At 38.5% G+C, this 15,951-nt stretch overlaps 1 protein-coding gene across 1 annotated transcript in view; it reads left to right on the top strand.

The window, feature by feature from the left end:
- The first annotated feature begins 204 nt into the window (after nucleotides 1-204).
- The window catches only part of LOC118834196 (ATP-binding cassette sub-family A member 3-like), a 233,891-nt gene continuing 218,144 nt past the window's right edge, over nucleotides 205-15,951 (top strand). Inside the window, exons 1-3 of the mRNA XM_036741643.1 lie at nucleotides 205-265; nucleotides 1,148-1,409; nucleotides 10,028-10,155. Coding sequence (XP_036597538.1) covers nucleotides 212-265; nucleotides 1,148-1,409; nucleotides 10,028-10,155 — 444 coding nt within the window. The 5' untranslated portion in view covers nucleotides 205-211. The remainder of the gene's footprint in view (nucleotides 266-1,147; nucleotides 1,410-10,027; nucleotides 10,156-15,951) is intronic.

Below are 15,951 nucleotides of genomic sequence, written 5' to 3'. Positions count from 1 at the left end.
GCTCCATAGCATATTACGTTGGCTCTTAGCTTAATATAGATACTGTTTGTCATAGTAAGGAAAAATATCTTCTTTTAAAAATATTTTAAATCATGATCATTAGATTTTTGTCAAAGATTTTTTTTTAATCTATTGATCTTGGGATGGTTTAGTTGCATGTAGTTAAAAGTTTCTCGGATATTGGATTTATATTTCTTTTTCAGGTAAAAGCATGGGGAGATTCCACAAGTTCACAATTCTTCTGTGGAAGAATTTTATTATGATGGTAAGTATAGGGACATTGGGAAAATACTGGAGGAGCTAATGACTCAAAAGGAAATGCAGAATCATTTTCTTTTAAGTTTCTCTCTTTTATTTTTGTTAACGTTGAGACTATGGACAACCAAAGGTTTCTAACTTAGATGTGATTTACAAACTAGTCATTGGTCCAGAAGTCTGTTTAAATAGTTCTGGCCAGGAGAAAAAAGTCAGAAAATTGGGTGTAAGCACCCCCAAATCAAAATGAATACAAATTCCAGAGATCTGTGGAAGTTAGACAAGCTGTGAGTTAGATACCAATTAGGTAAGGAGATGGCAAAATAGAAACAATTACCAGAGATATAGGAAGAAATAGATCAAATGCTAACTAGGCAGATAGGAATCATAAAAACACAGAACCTAAAAGTAAGGCAAAGCAGATTGTCAAACTTTTGATCAGAAAATTGGGAACTAAAGGAAGTATTGGCAGAAGAACAGATGGAAAGCACCAATGCCAAGAAGAGATTTATGGGACTCAACTGAGCACATACCCATAACAGGAACTCAACAAACATTTGTTGAATGATTTCCTAAGTAATTGAGACAACTGTCTGCTTCAGCCAGAGGGGTTTTATAGCCTTGTTAGAGGAGAAACCAGTCCCCAAATTTGACTAGTCTGGGTCTTTTAAATTGAAAGAAGGATAAATGGGAGCACGTACCCGGAGTGGAAGATAGTAGAGTGGGAGGAATGTATATCTTACCAGGTAAAAATGTTGCCATTCTTCATATAAGGAATACCAGGGTGGCATAGAACAAGGTTGGAAAATAAGAAGCTTTCAATGTAAGAGAACTGACTGGGTGCCTCACGTGTGTGCTCTTCATTGGATTAATGCTTTTTTTTTTCTTTCAGAAGCGGGTTTGGTACCCTATAGTCATGGAGCTTGCTCTGTCATTGGTGTGCACTTCATTTATTTTGATTCTTCGTTCTGTTTCCTATGAAGTTTCTTTTAACTCTTATAATTACCCTGTTCTGCACATCAATAAACTTCCCACATATTTTGAAAGCAGCCGAATGAACAACACATTGGAACTGGTTTACGTGCCTTCCACAAGTGATGCAGTGAAGACTGTCATTGACAACATGCAAAAAACTTTGGGTACTGCTATGAGAGGTTAGGAATTATGGAAAGAATTATGGAAAGAAAGAGGTTTCCTATAAACTACATTATTTTATTGAGTACATCCTTTATTGTTTTCATTCCTCATAATAATAGGAATTGTAAGAGATGATATAAATTTTTCTCTGCTTACTGCTTTTGCTGCATCCCACAGGTTTTGATATGTTGTTTCATTATTGTTATTCTCTTTAACAAAATTATTTATTGTTTCTATGACTTATTCTTTAACCTACTCATTTTTTAAGATTAGGTTATTTAGTCTCCAATTAACTTTTAATCTGTGTTTCCATGGTCCCTTATTAAATGTAAGTTTTATTGCCTTATGATCAGAAAAGATGTATGTAATACTTCTGCTTTTCTGCATTTAACTATATATTTTTATGCCTTAATATGAGGTTAGTTTTTGTATTAGGTACCATGTACTACTGAGGAAAAGGTGTATTCCTTTCTATTCCCATTCAATTCTCTCCAGCTGTATATCATCTAGTTTATCTAAGGCTATTTCAACTCCTTGACTTCTTTCTTATTTAGTTTTTGGTTAGATTTATCTAGTTCTGAGAAATAAAGATTGAAGTCTTCCACTATTATAGTTTTGCTATCTATTCCATCTGTAATTCATTTAGCCTTTCCTTTAAAAATTTGGATACTGTAGCATTTGGTAATATATTTTGTATTAATATTAGTTCATCATCTATGGTACCTTTTTATAATATAGTTTCTCTGCTTATCTATCTTAATTAAATCTAGTTTAGCTTTAACTTTGTCTGAGATCATGATTTCTACCCATACTTTTTTTGCATCACTTGAAGCATAATATATTCTACTTCAGCTCTTTATTTTTACTCTTTATATATCTCATTTTTAAATGTATTTCTTTTTTTTCTTTCCTTTTTTTGCAGGGCAATTGGGGTTAAGTGACTTGCCCAAGGTGACACAGCTAGTAAGTGTGTCAAATGTCTGAGGCTGGATTTGAACTCAGGTCCTCTTGACTTCAGGACTGGTGCTCTACTCACTGCACCACCTAGCTGCCCCCTAAATGTATTTCTTGTAAACAATATTTTGTCAGGTTCTGGTTTTTAAATCCATTCTACTACTCATTTCTGTTTTTTGAGTGAGTTCATCCCATTCACATTCAAAGTTATGATTAGTAGTTGTGCATTTCCTTCCATTCTGTGTTTCTTCACTGTTTATCTTTCTCTCCCTCTCTTTTTACCCTATCCCTCCTCAGATGTCTAATTGATTTCTAACCACTGTCTCCCTAATCCGCATGCTTTCTAAAAATCCCTCCCTTATCCTCCCTTCTTACCTTCCCATTCCTTAATCTACTCATCTTTCTAAGAGTTCTTCCTTTATTCTCTACCTGCTTTTAAGAATTCCTCTCTTAAGTTCTCCCCTTACCCTCCTATTCCTTATCTTACCCATGCTTTTAAGAAGCCCTCCCTTCTCCTATCCTCTCACCTTCTTATTTCTGTGTAAGGTAAGAAGACTTTTATACCCTTCTACATGTACATGTTATTTTCTCTTTAACCCAGTTCTGATGAGAATAAGGTACTAGCACTATCTTGCCCTTCACCCATTCCTGCCTCCACTGTAACAGTTCTTCCATTCATGCCTCATTTGTATGAGATAATTGCTCCATTTTTTCTCTCCCTACCTAGTGTTATTTTTAAGAATCATCCTATCTTATTCAACTCAACTTCAAGACTTCTATCTATTCATGCTCTTTCAAACTACCCAAGTAATGATAACATTCAAAAGAGTTATAGATAATGTTTTCTCAGGTAAGAAGTAAAATTTTTGACCTTGTTTAGTCCTTTATAATTGGTCTTTACCTTAAAGTGTTTACCTTCATAATTATGTTTCTCCTCAGTCTAGTAGGTAAATTTTCCATTCAGTCCTGGCTCTTCTTCACAAATACCTGAAAGTCCTTTAGTTCATTAAATATCCATTTTTTCCATTCAGGATAATACACAGCTTTGCTGGGTAAGATATTTTTAGTTGCAAGCCAAACTCCTTTGATTTTCAGAATGTGTTGTTTCATGCCCTTTGGTCTTTTAATGTTGAAACTTCTAAATCTCATGTTATCCTGAGTGTAGCTCTGCAGTATTTAATTTTTTCTACTTGCTTGTAGTATTTTTAGCTTGATCAGGGAGCTTTGAAACTTAGCTATGATGTTCCTGTGAATTTTTATCTTGAGATTTCTTTCAGGTGGAGATTAGTGGGTTTTTTTATTCCTATTTTACCTTCTTGTTCTAAAATTTCACTTTAACTTTCCTTAATAATCTCTTGAAATATACTATCTAGACTTTTTTAATCATAACTTTCATATAGTCTAACAATTCTTATATTGTCTCTCCTTGATCTGTTCTCCAGGTCAGTTGTTTTTCTAATGAGATGTTTCACTTTCTCTTCTATTTTTTCATTCTGGTGTCTTACAAAATCATTAGCTTCCCCTTGCCCAATTCTAATTTTAAAGGAGTCATTTTCTTCTGTAAGTTTTTGGATTTCTTTTTCCAGCTGGTTGGCTTTCTTTTCCCAATTTTCTTGATCTTCCTGTATCACTCATTTTTTCCTACTTTTTCCTCAGTCTCTTTTATTTGATTTTTAAAATCTTTTTAAAGCTTTTCCAAAAACTCTTTCTGGGCTTGTAACCATTTTGATTTTTTTCTTTGAGCTAGAAGTAACTGTTTTAACTGCACTGTCTTCTTCTGAGTTTGAACCCAAATCTTACTCTATCTCCATAGTAGCTAGTGGTGGTTGGGTTTTTTCTCTTTTGCTTACTCATTATTATTGTTATTGTAATGACTTATTTATTATATTTTAACTTTGTATTAAAGTCAGGCTCTAGTCCTGAGGTGTGGGGGATAATATCTCAGGCTTTAGGTTCCAAATTCCAATTGGAATTCCAATTCCAAAGTTCTTCAGGAAGACCTCAAGAGTGTCCTTGTATTGATGAAAATTGGACAATTGCCTAAGGAAGAATATACTGTGGTCATTCTACCCATTCCTGAATACATCATTGGAATAGATGTATTGAAAGGTATGACTCTGAATTTGCCTGAGGGGAGATATCAATTTGTAGCAAGGAAGATAGGAATTAATGCAGTTTTGATGGGAAAAGTAAAAATGGACCCAATCACTTTACCTGAACCTTCTAAAGTAATTACTTTGAAGCAGTATCATGTGCCAGGTGGGCAAGATGAAATTGCCAGTACTATAAAGGAATATGTTGAAGGAGTGTTAGTCACTACAGCCACTCAATGGAATAATCCTGCATGGCCTGTACAAAAGTCAGATGGAATGTGGAGAATGAAAGTGGATTATAGACAATTGAATTAAGTGACTCCACCCTTGTATGCTGCTGTTCCAGATACTGTTACCTTAACAGAAAGGATGCAAAAATATGGTGGGACTTGGTACACAGTTATTGATTTGATCAATGCTTTCTTTACGATCCCAATAGACTCCAAATAATGGGACCAGTTTGCTTTCACATGGCAGGGATGACAATATATTTTTACCCAGTTGCTACAAGGATATTTGCATAGCCCAACTATTTGTCATAGGTTTCTGGCTGAATGTTTGGATGAATTGAAGTTACCTAGTGTACAGCTTATCCGCTACATAGATGATATTATGATACAGAGAGAAAATGTAAAAGAAGTGGAGAAGAGTTTGATGCTTTTAATTGAGCATATGAAAAGCAAAGGATGGGAAATTAACCCTGCAAAGATACAAGGGTCAGCTCAAACTGTAAAGTTTTGGGGTATTCAATGGAATAAAGGACTGCAAGAAATTCTCCCACAAGCTTGACAAAAGATTCAAGATTTTCCTGTCCCCACAATAAGAAGGAGGCACAAAAGTTCGTAGGACTGTTTGGATATTGGAGGCACCACATTCCACATCTTGGACAGATTTTTAAACCCTTATATAAAGTTACCAGGAAAAAAATATGAATTTTATTGGGGACTTGAACAGAGTAAAGCTTTTGAAGAAGCTAAAGCTGCTATACATTTGGCTCTGGTTTTATGGCCTATGCAAAGTGGACCAGTGGAATTACAAGTGACATTACAAGATGATTATGTGAATTAGAGTTTATAGCAGAAACAACAAAGCTGAAATGTACCCTTAGGATTTTGGTCAAGGAAACTACCTTCATCTTGGTTACAGTATACACCCTTTGAAAAGCAGTTGTTAGCTGCATGTTGGACTTTGGTAGAGACTGACTCTGGGCCATGAAGTGATATTAAGACCTGGAATCCCAATTATGAGTTGGGTAATGAGTACCCCAGCCTCTCAAAGAATTGAACATGCACAAGAGGCTAGCGTAATTAAATGGAAATGCTATATTCAGAATAGTTCAAAAATGTACAAAAGTGGAGTTTCTGTTCTACGTGAATCTATCACAAGCATCCACATTGATGGCAATGACAAACACTCTGAACCAAAGGAACAGTTGGTATAATCCTTGGTAAAATGGAATAATGGATATGATGGACTGACTGAAGAACACAAGAAACATGCATGGTTTACTGATGAGCCAGCAAAGTATTTGGGCCATAAGAGACACTGGAAAGCAATAGCCTATAACCCATATAATAAGAGAACTTTGGAAAGTACTGGGATAGGTTGAAGTAGTCAATATGCTGAACTTATGGCAGTACATCAAGTTATTAAAACAGAGAAAGGAGGACAGTGTCATATATTCACTGATTCATGGGCAGTAGCTAATGAGTTAACTACATGGATGCTGATGTGGAAATATCAAAATTGGGAAATTCATGGTAAACACGTTTGGGACAAAGACCCATGGGAAGATATATGGGACATGTCTTTGGTTACTAAATTCATCAGTTTTTCATGTAGACGCTCATGTGCCCCTCACTACACCAGAACCAGAGTACAATGCACATGCTGATCGACTAGCAAAGATTGTTATTGAACATGTTGTCCCTCCTCTGATACCAACTAATGATCCAGAACTAGCAAAATGGTTCCACCAAAGGCCAGACATTTAGGGGTACAGGCCACACACCAGTGGGTACAAGATTGAGGTATTAGTATCTCTTATTCCTTGTTAATGCAAGTTACAGAGGAATATCATATATGTCAATTGGAAAAGGAACAAACTGTTCCTCTGGTAGTAACTGGAGAAATAGCAAGGGGAAAATTTCCAGCCCAGATCTGGCAGATAGATTATATTGGATCACTACCCCCAAGATAAAGGATGCAAATTTATATGTACTTGTGTTGACACATATTCAGGTGTACTAGTGGCTTGTCCTTTTAAGAATGTAACCCAGAGAAGATGGCAGCTGGAAAGCAGGGACTTGCCTAGGGATCTCCCCCAGGACCCTCCAAACACTGATAAAAAATAACTCTGAACAAATTCTAGAACTGCAGAACCCACACAATAGCAGAAAGAAGCAGGGCTCCAGGCCAGGACAGCCTGGATGGTCACTGGGTAAGGTCTATCATGCATGGAGCTGGGAGCGGAGCAGAGCAGAGCCCAGTGGGGGCTGCACCCTGACCAGGAGCCAGGCGGAACAGGCCCTAGTGCCCTGAATCAGTGAGCTGTGGCAGTTACCAGACTTCTCAACCCACAAACACCAAAGACAACAGAGAAGGTTAGTGGAAAAAGCTGCGGGGACAGAGTGAAGGAGTTCTCGGTTCAGCTACCACCCCGGGGCAGCAGAGATGATGCAGCTACAGAACTACAGTTGCAGTTGCTTCCGGCCCCAGGCCCACCCGGTGGGAGAAATTAAGTGGCAGATCAGAGTGGGAGTGCAGAGCCTGCTTAAGATCTGAGTCAGGTTTGGGCTGGTGGTTCTTGGAGGAGGAGGAGCGCTGGTGTGGCAGAGCTCACTGTGTAGAAATAGCTCTAAAAACAACACCACATCCCCTCAAGCTTGGTGTTTTTTCCTCCCATTTTTTCTTTTACCTCCCTAATTTGGTTTTTAAAATCTTCCTTTAGCTCTTCCAGTAATGCTTTTTGGGCTTGAGACCAGTTCACATTCCCTTTTGAGGTATCAGATGTGGGTATAGTGTCAATGCTGTCCTCTTCCAACTGGGTATTTTGATCTTCCCTGTCTCCATAAAAAGAATCAATGGTCCTCAGTTTTTTCATGCTCTTCTTCATGTTGGTTAGCTTTTTCCTGGCTTTACAGTGGATTTCTGTTTTGGGGGCTCAGGGATCTCTGTCCCAGGTTTCTTGTTCTGGGAATTGTGAGCCTAATTACTGGCTTTGTGTATTATGGCCTTGGGATTTCTGACATGTGGGGGAGGAGTCATCTGGCTGCTGGAAGTCTCCTCTTCCCTTGGGGGTGCTCTCCAGCACCAGTGGTCTCTGCTGTTGTCTGTGCTGGTGTCTGCCACTTCCTCTGCCTGTGCAAAGGCACATCTGGATTCCTGGTGTTGACCCTTGGTCTCTCCACCCTTGTGGGACTCAGGAATTCCTCCTGTTTGGCTACTGACGCCCCACTTCTGTCTCGTCTATTACAGCATTTTTCCCGAAGAATTCTCTGGGTCAGTGAGGGAGGGAGGGCTGAGAGCCATTTACCTGGACATTATGTCTTCCAGAAGTTCAAGAAGGTGTGTTTCAAACCTTTGGGCTGCAAGCCTGAGGAGTGGATGTTTCATGGCTACAAACTCTGTGCTGCTGCCTTCCATAGCTTCAACAGACTCTTGTCCTGTGGTGGGAGGCCTGGGGCTCTCTGCTGGTTTCAGGTGCTCAGCTTTCTACCAGCTTGGATGGCTGGCTGGTCTCTGCAGCTGCTTTCACTTTGGTGCTGTCTGGTGCAGCTCCACACACCAGGCGCTCTCCCAGCCTATGGATCCATCCCATTGACCTTTGGAACTCTCCTGGCTTGGAAAGTTGCCCCACTCAGTCTACTAGTGGCTTCTAACTCTCTCAAATCTGCTCAGATTCACTTTTTTAGAGGTATCTGACAGGACTTGTGAGAGAGCTCTGGTAAGACGCTGTTTTTATGTGGCCACCTTGGCTCTGCCCCTGAAATTGTTGTTATTTTATCCAGCTCTGTAAAATAATTTTTTGGTAGTTCCATTGGTATGGCAATTTAGGTAAAATTGTCATTTTTATTTTATTAGTTCTGCCTAACCCTGAGCAACTGATACGTTTCCATTTATTTAGATCAGACTTTATTTGTGTGAAAAAAGTTTTGTAATTGTGTTCATATAGGCCCTGAGTTTGTCTTGGCAGGTAGACTCCCAAATATTTTATAGTGTCTACAGTAGCTTTCAATGGAATTTCTCTTTCTATCTCTTGCTGTTGGACTTGGTGGGTAATATATAGGAATGCCGAGGATTTATGTGGGTTGTTTTATTACTTCTTGATCTCTTATAATGCCATTTGCTTCCCCTTGCCCAATTCTAGTTTTCAAGGGATTGTTTTCTTTCTTGAGATTCTGAATCTCTTTTTCCAGTTGGTTGTCTTTGTTTTCATAATTTTCTTGGTTTTCTTAGATTGTTCTTAATTTTTTTTCTAATTTTTCCTCCATCTCTCTTATTTGATTTTTAAAGTCCTTTTTAAATTCTTCCAAGAGCTCTTTTTGGGCAAGTAACCATTTGATGTTACTCTTTGGGATAAGACAGGCTTTTTTTTGCTTCAGTGTCCTCTGAAAATGGACCCATAGTAGCTGTCTGTGATTGAGTTCTTTCTCCTTGTGTGCTCATTTTTATTGTTATTTTTAGCAGCTTATTATTATAATTCTCTCTAGTCCTTGGAGGATAGTGCCTCTGGTCTCAGGTCCTTCTTATAGTTATTTTCTGAGTTTTGTTCAGGGCCCAACCTCTGCACTCCTTTCCCCCTACAAGCCACAGCTTGGGCTTTAGTTCTTTAGTTCTCACCACCAACCCAGAACCTTGATCTAAATAATCTAAGGTACTGGCTGCCATTGTTTTTCATCATAACTTTGGCAATGTCAATGACTCTCTTCCCCTTCAGGTGAGAAGCTTTTCTTTAAGTGTCCACAGCCAGTAGCATCTCTCCCCCACTGCTTCTGCAACTCACTGGGCATGTCTGCTGGGTCCTTGTTGCCTTCAGCCACAGCCTGGGATGAGTCTCAGCAGAATAGCTGTGCCTGGCATCCTTCAGCAGCAGAGGATCCTTCAATTTTCCCCTGCTCAGATATCTGACCCCCCACACGGTCTGTGAGATGAGAATTCTTATAGTTGAGGCCGAAGCTACCTCCCAATTTAGCTGCCCCCAGGGTTTGTTGTTTCAGTGGAGATAGCCTGGAGGTGTTTACCCCTCACTCAGGCTAAACCTCCATCCCTAGGGTCTTTCCTCTGGTCTTCTCCTGTTGTCCCAGGAGGACCACTCGTCCGTCCTGACTATTTATTTTTTCTTTGTTTTTTTTTTTTTTTTTGCTGCTATACATTCACCCTGAAGCACTATTTTTACTTGTTCGTGGAGGAAATCTGGAGAGACTAGAATTTTTTAACCTACTCTGCCATCTTCCCAGAATCCCCACCTTGTATTTACTTATTAAATCTTTGTTGAACTGAATTGTGAAGTGGTTTTATGTTTATATATATCAGAAGTCATTAACCTTATACAAACAGTTTAATTTTCCAATTTTTTCTTTTCATAGTTCGAGGCTTTCTTTCCGAATTTGATTTTGAAGATTACATCAAGATTGATAGTAAATCATCTAAGGTACTGGCTGCTATTGTTTTTCATCATAACTTTGGTGACATTGAAGACTCTCTTCCCCTTCAGGTGAGAAGCTTTTAACTACAAACACCTTAATTTTGATTTTTTATTATTACAAGAATTTGATCCAAAGGGTTGTCAAGCAGTTACCTAGTACACTGGCATTCACTGGCATTTTGATACTTGATTAATTATCTTATTTGCTATGTGATAACCTAGATTTGAACTCAGGTCTTCCTGACTTTAGGTCTGGCTTTCAATCCTCTGTGCCACCTAGCTGGCCATTTTCTTGATTACTCCACCCCAAATATTAGCATTCTCCTCTTAAAATGTTATTGTATGCATTTTCTACTTACTGTAGAGCAGAGCTTTTTTTAGCCTAATGTCTGTGATATTAAAAAAAAATCTTCTTCAATATAATAAATTTATTTTGTAAACCTAAGTATTTTATTAATACAGTAAAAAGTATTCTAAGAAGGGGTATATGACATTAAAATGATCAAGAATTCTTATTTTTGAAGAAGTGTGGTATAGTGGATGAGAGTGACTGACTTGAAGTTCAACTTACTTTATGCTGCATTTTTGCTTCTTGTTACATAAAGCTTTCTGAAGAGAAGACATGCACAGAGGATGTCCAGTGTGCTGCTCTTCCTGCAGTAGTGCATTTGGAACTTGTAAATACTATTAGAAACCAGTGGACACTAAGATATGAAAGAACAGATTTAGTCTAGCCACATGTGAGGACTACTACAGCTCCAAGAATCCCTGTGCAAGATACTAAAAGTGAAAAGTTTATGATGAAAATATAAAAAAAAAATTCTCTATATAGAGATTTTTTTTGCTGCTACTTTGCTATGTAGGTGCCAGAACTATTGAAACTAGCATGCGTTTTCTTTTTTAGATAGACAAAAAAGAGACTGAGGCAGCTTGATTCTTTGACAGAAATCAACCACTTTTTGTGTGAGCTTCCTAGTTACTGCAGTCTGAATTTCTCATTATTGTTGCTTCTAGGTGACTTAAAGAACTACATCAATACCTAATGTTTAGAACTTCATATTTTCTTTTTTAAAATGAGATAAGAGCAGCTCTATTAGTTGTAGAACATTTCATGAAAGTGTAAATAACTTAATTTCTTATGAATAGAGTGAGCCAAGATGACAGAGTACCAGGAAGAAGTATGGAGAAGAGATTCTTCTCTCTATTCCATTTCAAATAGATCTAGAACACTCACCTAACCAAATCTTGATTAGGAAATCCAAAGAAAAAGTCACAGTGAGATATTTTTCTAGCCTAGGTTGGCATAGGAAGAAAGTGAGATCTGTGGATGCTGAGATGTGATCTGGCCAAGAATGGTTGTGTGGATCATTCTGGTGTAGAGAGAAACTGTGCACCTGAGGAAGAAAAAGTGCCAAATCCAGAATAGAGTATCAAACTTGTATAGTAGCACTTACTACTCAGTTCATGTTCACAGATCCAGGGACAGACTGAGGAGAGGACCTGAATCTAAGAGTGGAATTTTAGGGTAAGGAGCAGTTGAAGGTCTATGTACTGACCTTGGATCAAGTTCAGAAATAAGCAAAAACTGTGACTCTGACCTCAGGAGCAGAGTGGGCTCAGTTCCATTGTCTGACCCAGTCTGAAGTCTGTCACAGAATAAGCAGGGCAGCAATCCCAGATCACAGATTAAACCTGAAGTTCTATCATAGAATCAGCAGTGCTTTTCATCTGACTGTTGGTGGTTGAATCCAGTAACAGTCTGCTGGAAATCCTGGTATGGCAAGCCCACACACATGTTGCTCAGACCCAAACACAGGGCAAGAACTTGCAGAGGTCACACCAGAAGGCTGTGATTCAACTTTAACCTTGGTCAGACCACTTAGGGACCACTGAAAGCTTGAAGTCTCCAGTCTGAGCTGTCTCTGAGATCTTGGAATAACACTGCATTCAGTGCCCCTAGAAAGCTGTGGCAGGATCAGCCCATACCTTCACTCCAGAAAACTGTAGAGCCTGATCTTAACATAAATTCTGAAGTCAGGAAAAAGACTGGAAGAGTGAGCACACAGACAAATGAATCCCACCATTATAAAGCTATTGCGATGACAAGGATCCTCAAGGCACAAACCAAGAAGAAAAGAGTGACTCCCAAATATCAATCAAAGTCTCAAAGCAGAACAGAGCTTGGGCATGAGTTCAACTAGAATTCCTGGAAAAGATTAAGCAAGAGTTTAAAATGAGTTGGAAATGTTGCTGTAAATGAAATGAGTACTAGAGGAAAATTTTTTAAAAGAGTTATGGAAGAAAGAATTGGAAAGGGAATTAATAGCTTAGCATAGGAGTTGCAAAACCTTGCCTGAGCAACAAACTCCTTGAAAATAATAATAATAATATTAAATTGGCGTGCACCAAATAGAAGCCAATGACTCTATAAGACAACAAAAAATATTGAAACAAAGTCACGAGATTAAAAAATAGAAGAAAATTTAAGATATGGCAAAAAAGGACTAACCTGGAAAAGAATTTGAGGAGAGGAAATTTAAGAAATGTTGAACTACCTGAAAGCCATGACTTAAAAAAGGACTGAGACATATGTGTGATAATCTCAAAAATGTTTGAAGAAATCAAAACTGCCCAGGTCTCTTAGAACCATAGAGTAAAATAGAAACAAAAAGTATCCACTGATAACCTCCTGAAAAAAAAAAACCCTAAATGAAAAAACTATATAGCCCAAATCAATATTTTACCAAAGAAAAAATACTGCAAGCAGTAAGAAAGAAAGAACTTAAATATTGAGAAGTTAAAGTCAAAATTACACATGTTTTAGTAGCTACCTGTGTAAAGGAGTAGAGAACTGAAATATAAGTGATTTAAACTTAGAGTCAGGTATAATGTACCCAGAAGAACTTAGTATAATCCTACACGGAAAATAAAATGGATATTTAATGACATAGAGAACTTCCTGGCATCCCTAATTGAGAAAATTAAATTGATTCTGTATCATTTTGTATTGCTCCCATTTATAGTTAATTGATTTTATCCTGTAACTGCCTGGGTTCTTTTTTTCTGAACTTAGTTTAGAAATTTAGATGATCTATAATGGCTTAATTTTAGAAATCCATTTCTATTGCTAATCTCCATTCTATTCTTTCCTCAGGGAAATCTGCTATCCTTGGGGAATGTGGGTGGACACCAGGGAGTCTGGTTTAGTGCTAGAATGTCCTTCAATGATATATGGATCATTGTCTCTGACCTTGAAGGTAGACTCAAACAATGAACTTTTCTTAGATAAAGGAAGGGGAGAGGCGTGTTGCTATCCCCTCATTCCCAACTTTCGAACAACCATATTGTTCCTCATGCCTCAATTATGTAATCAGTCATGCTGTCCTCAATTCCATGATATCACCAATTTGTATTATTTATATTTGTATCAACCATTTGTATTATTTCCTCACCTACTCTGTTCTATTCTTTATTCTAACCTTATAGAATGCATTAAGTCTTCATCTCTGGGTCTTTGGCTAAACGGAGGTAGTTATTGACCCATTCTATTGGCAGGTAGTGCTCCTGTTAATAAAATGTTCTCTTACTCAGAAATTGTGCCTTAGTTCACCTTTGCAAACTTTCTTTCATTTGAGGCATGATAAAAAGACTAGAACTACATGTAAGACCTTTGAAGTTCAAACACAGTACTCAAGAGAAATATACAAAGGTAAACGTGAGTGAATAATCATAAGGGACTAAACAAGGTTAAACTGTATTCTAATATGGTGAGGTAATGTGCATCTCCTCAGAAGCCTATCATCATCAGGAATCACAGAAGGAATCTAACTTTACTGGAGGTCTTGGAGAGGTTCAGTTATATCTAGATGATCTTAAATGCCAAATGGAAAAGAGAGGAAAAGGAATACACTAGGTTGGAGAGGGAGAGGAAGGTTGGGGAAAATTATTTCACATGATGAGGGTGCACAGATAGAACTCTATGAAAACCAGGAGGAAGGGAGAGACCCTTGAATTTCACTCTTATATGAACTAGTCAAAGGAGAGAAGAACGTACATCTTCACACTTGGGTCAGAAATGCATTTGACTAAACAGTCGATAAAAATTTATTAAGTCCTTTATATGTGCTAAGAGGAGGGAAATGGTAGAAGGGAAAAAGAGGGAGGGTATATTAATGGCCAGGGGATTAGTCCTAAGTAAAACAAACTTTAAAGATGTAAAAAAATATTTGTAGTAGCTGTTTTTGTATTGGCAAAAAACTGGAACCTGAGGGGATACCTATCAATTGGAAAGTCACTGAACAAATGATGGCACATGAATATGATATAAGAAATATTGAAAGGGATGATTTCAGTGAAACCCGAGAATACCTGTATGAAGTGATGTATAATAAGATGAGTAGAACTGAGAGAACAATTTATATAATGATAGCAATATTGTAAAGACAAACTATTTTGAAAGACTTAGAAACCATGATCAGTGTAATAACAAGCCATGATTCCAGAGTACTTGTGATGAAACAAGCTACTGTTCTCTAATAGAGAGATGAAGGACTCAAGAGTGCAGATTGAGACATTTTTTTAAAAAAAAACATGGTTAGTGTGGAAATTTGTTTTAATTAATATACATTATTTTTAACAGGGGTTTTGTTTGTCTTTTCAGTGTGTGGGGCAGTTAGATGGGATAGGCAAAGGGGGATTTTTTTCTTACTGAAAAAATCAATTTAAAAAGTTTGTATCAGTAGAAAAGGAGAAAAAAGTAGCATGTGCCACTTATGCCATGGCAGGATTATTGTAGCATGGTTTAATGGAAAGAAGAATGTATTTGGAATCAGTAGTCTGAGTTAAAATCCTAACTCTGCTCTTAGGAAAGTCACTTAACCTTTCTGGGTTTCAGTTCCTTTACCTCTGGGTGGAGCCAAGATGGCTGAGTGAAAACAGGGACTTCCTTGAGCTCTCCCCCAAATCCCTACAAATACCTGTAAAAAATAACTCTAAACAAATTCTAGAGCTATAGAACCCACAAAATGACAGAGTGAAACAAGTCTCCATCCCAAAACAGCCTGGACGGTCACTGGGAAGGGTCTACCACACCATGTTGAGAGTGAAGAGCAGCCTAGCGTGGGCTGTGCCAGGACAGACCAGGAGGGAGCAGACTGGGCAGAGCAGGCCTCAGGGCCCAGAATCACTGTGCTGTGGCATTTCACAGACTTCTCAACTCGCAAACACCAAAGACAACTTAGCAGGTCAGTAGGAAAACACTGTTGGACCTGGGTGAAAGAAGTGCACTGTCTGGCCCCAGTCCTGGGGTGGCAGACATGGTTGTGGCAGTGGTGGCAGTGGCGGCAGAAGCAGCAGCTGCTTCCAGAACCCCAGGCCCACAGACAGTGGGGGGAATCAAGTGGTTGATCAGAGTGGGAGTGCAGGGATCTCTTTGCTGGAGCTGAGGTAGGATTCTTTTGATTTGCCCTGCTTGGATCTGGGTCACAGTCCTGGTTGGTGGTCCTTGGGGGAAGAGGAGCGCTGGTGAGGCAGAGCTTGTGGTGGCTGTGGAGAGGGAGTCTTCCTGGTAGTTACATGGCAGAAAGGAGTGCTTGAGGTCACTCACAGAGCAGAGCACAGGCCAGAAGAGGACTAAACACTTCTGATTGGATCATACCACCTCAGAAGAATTGAAAATTTACAGGTGCGTAGAAGTAGCTCTGAAAACAGCAGCACAAAACTCGTAAAGCTTGGGACAGAGCGTTCTCCATTCTGGAAGCAGAGTTCTACCTTGGCAAAGATCTAAAAAGCCAAGTACTTGGCTGGGAAAATGAGCAGACCAGCGTAAAGAAGACCAAAACATACAGCCAGAAGAAGGCAACAAAG

This window comes from Trichosurus vulpecula, chromosome 1 (assembly GCF_011100635.1).
Source record: "Trichosurus vulpecula isolate mTriVul1 chromosome 1, mTriVul1.pri, whole genome shotgun sequence".
Taxonomy (NCBI): Eukaryota; Metazoa; Chordata; class Mammalia; order Diprotodontia; family Phalangeridae; genus Trichosurus; species Trichosurus vulpecula.
This window is presented reverse-complemented; position numbering and strand designations above follow the sequence as displayed.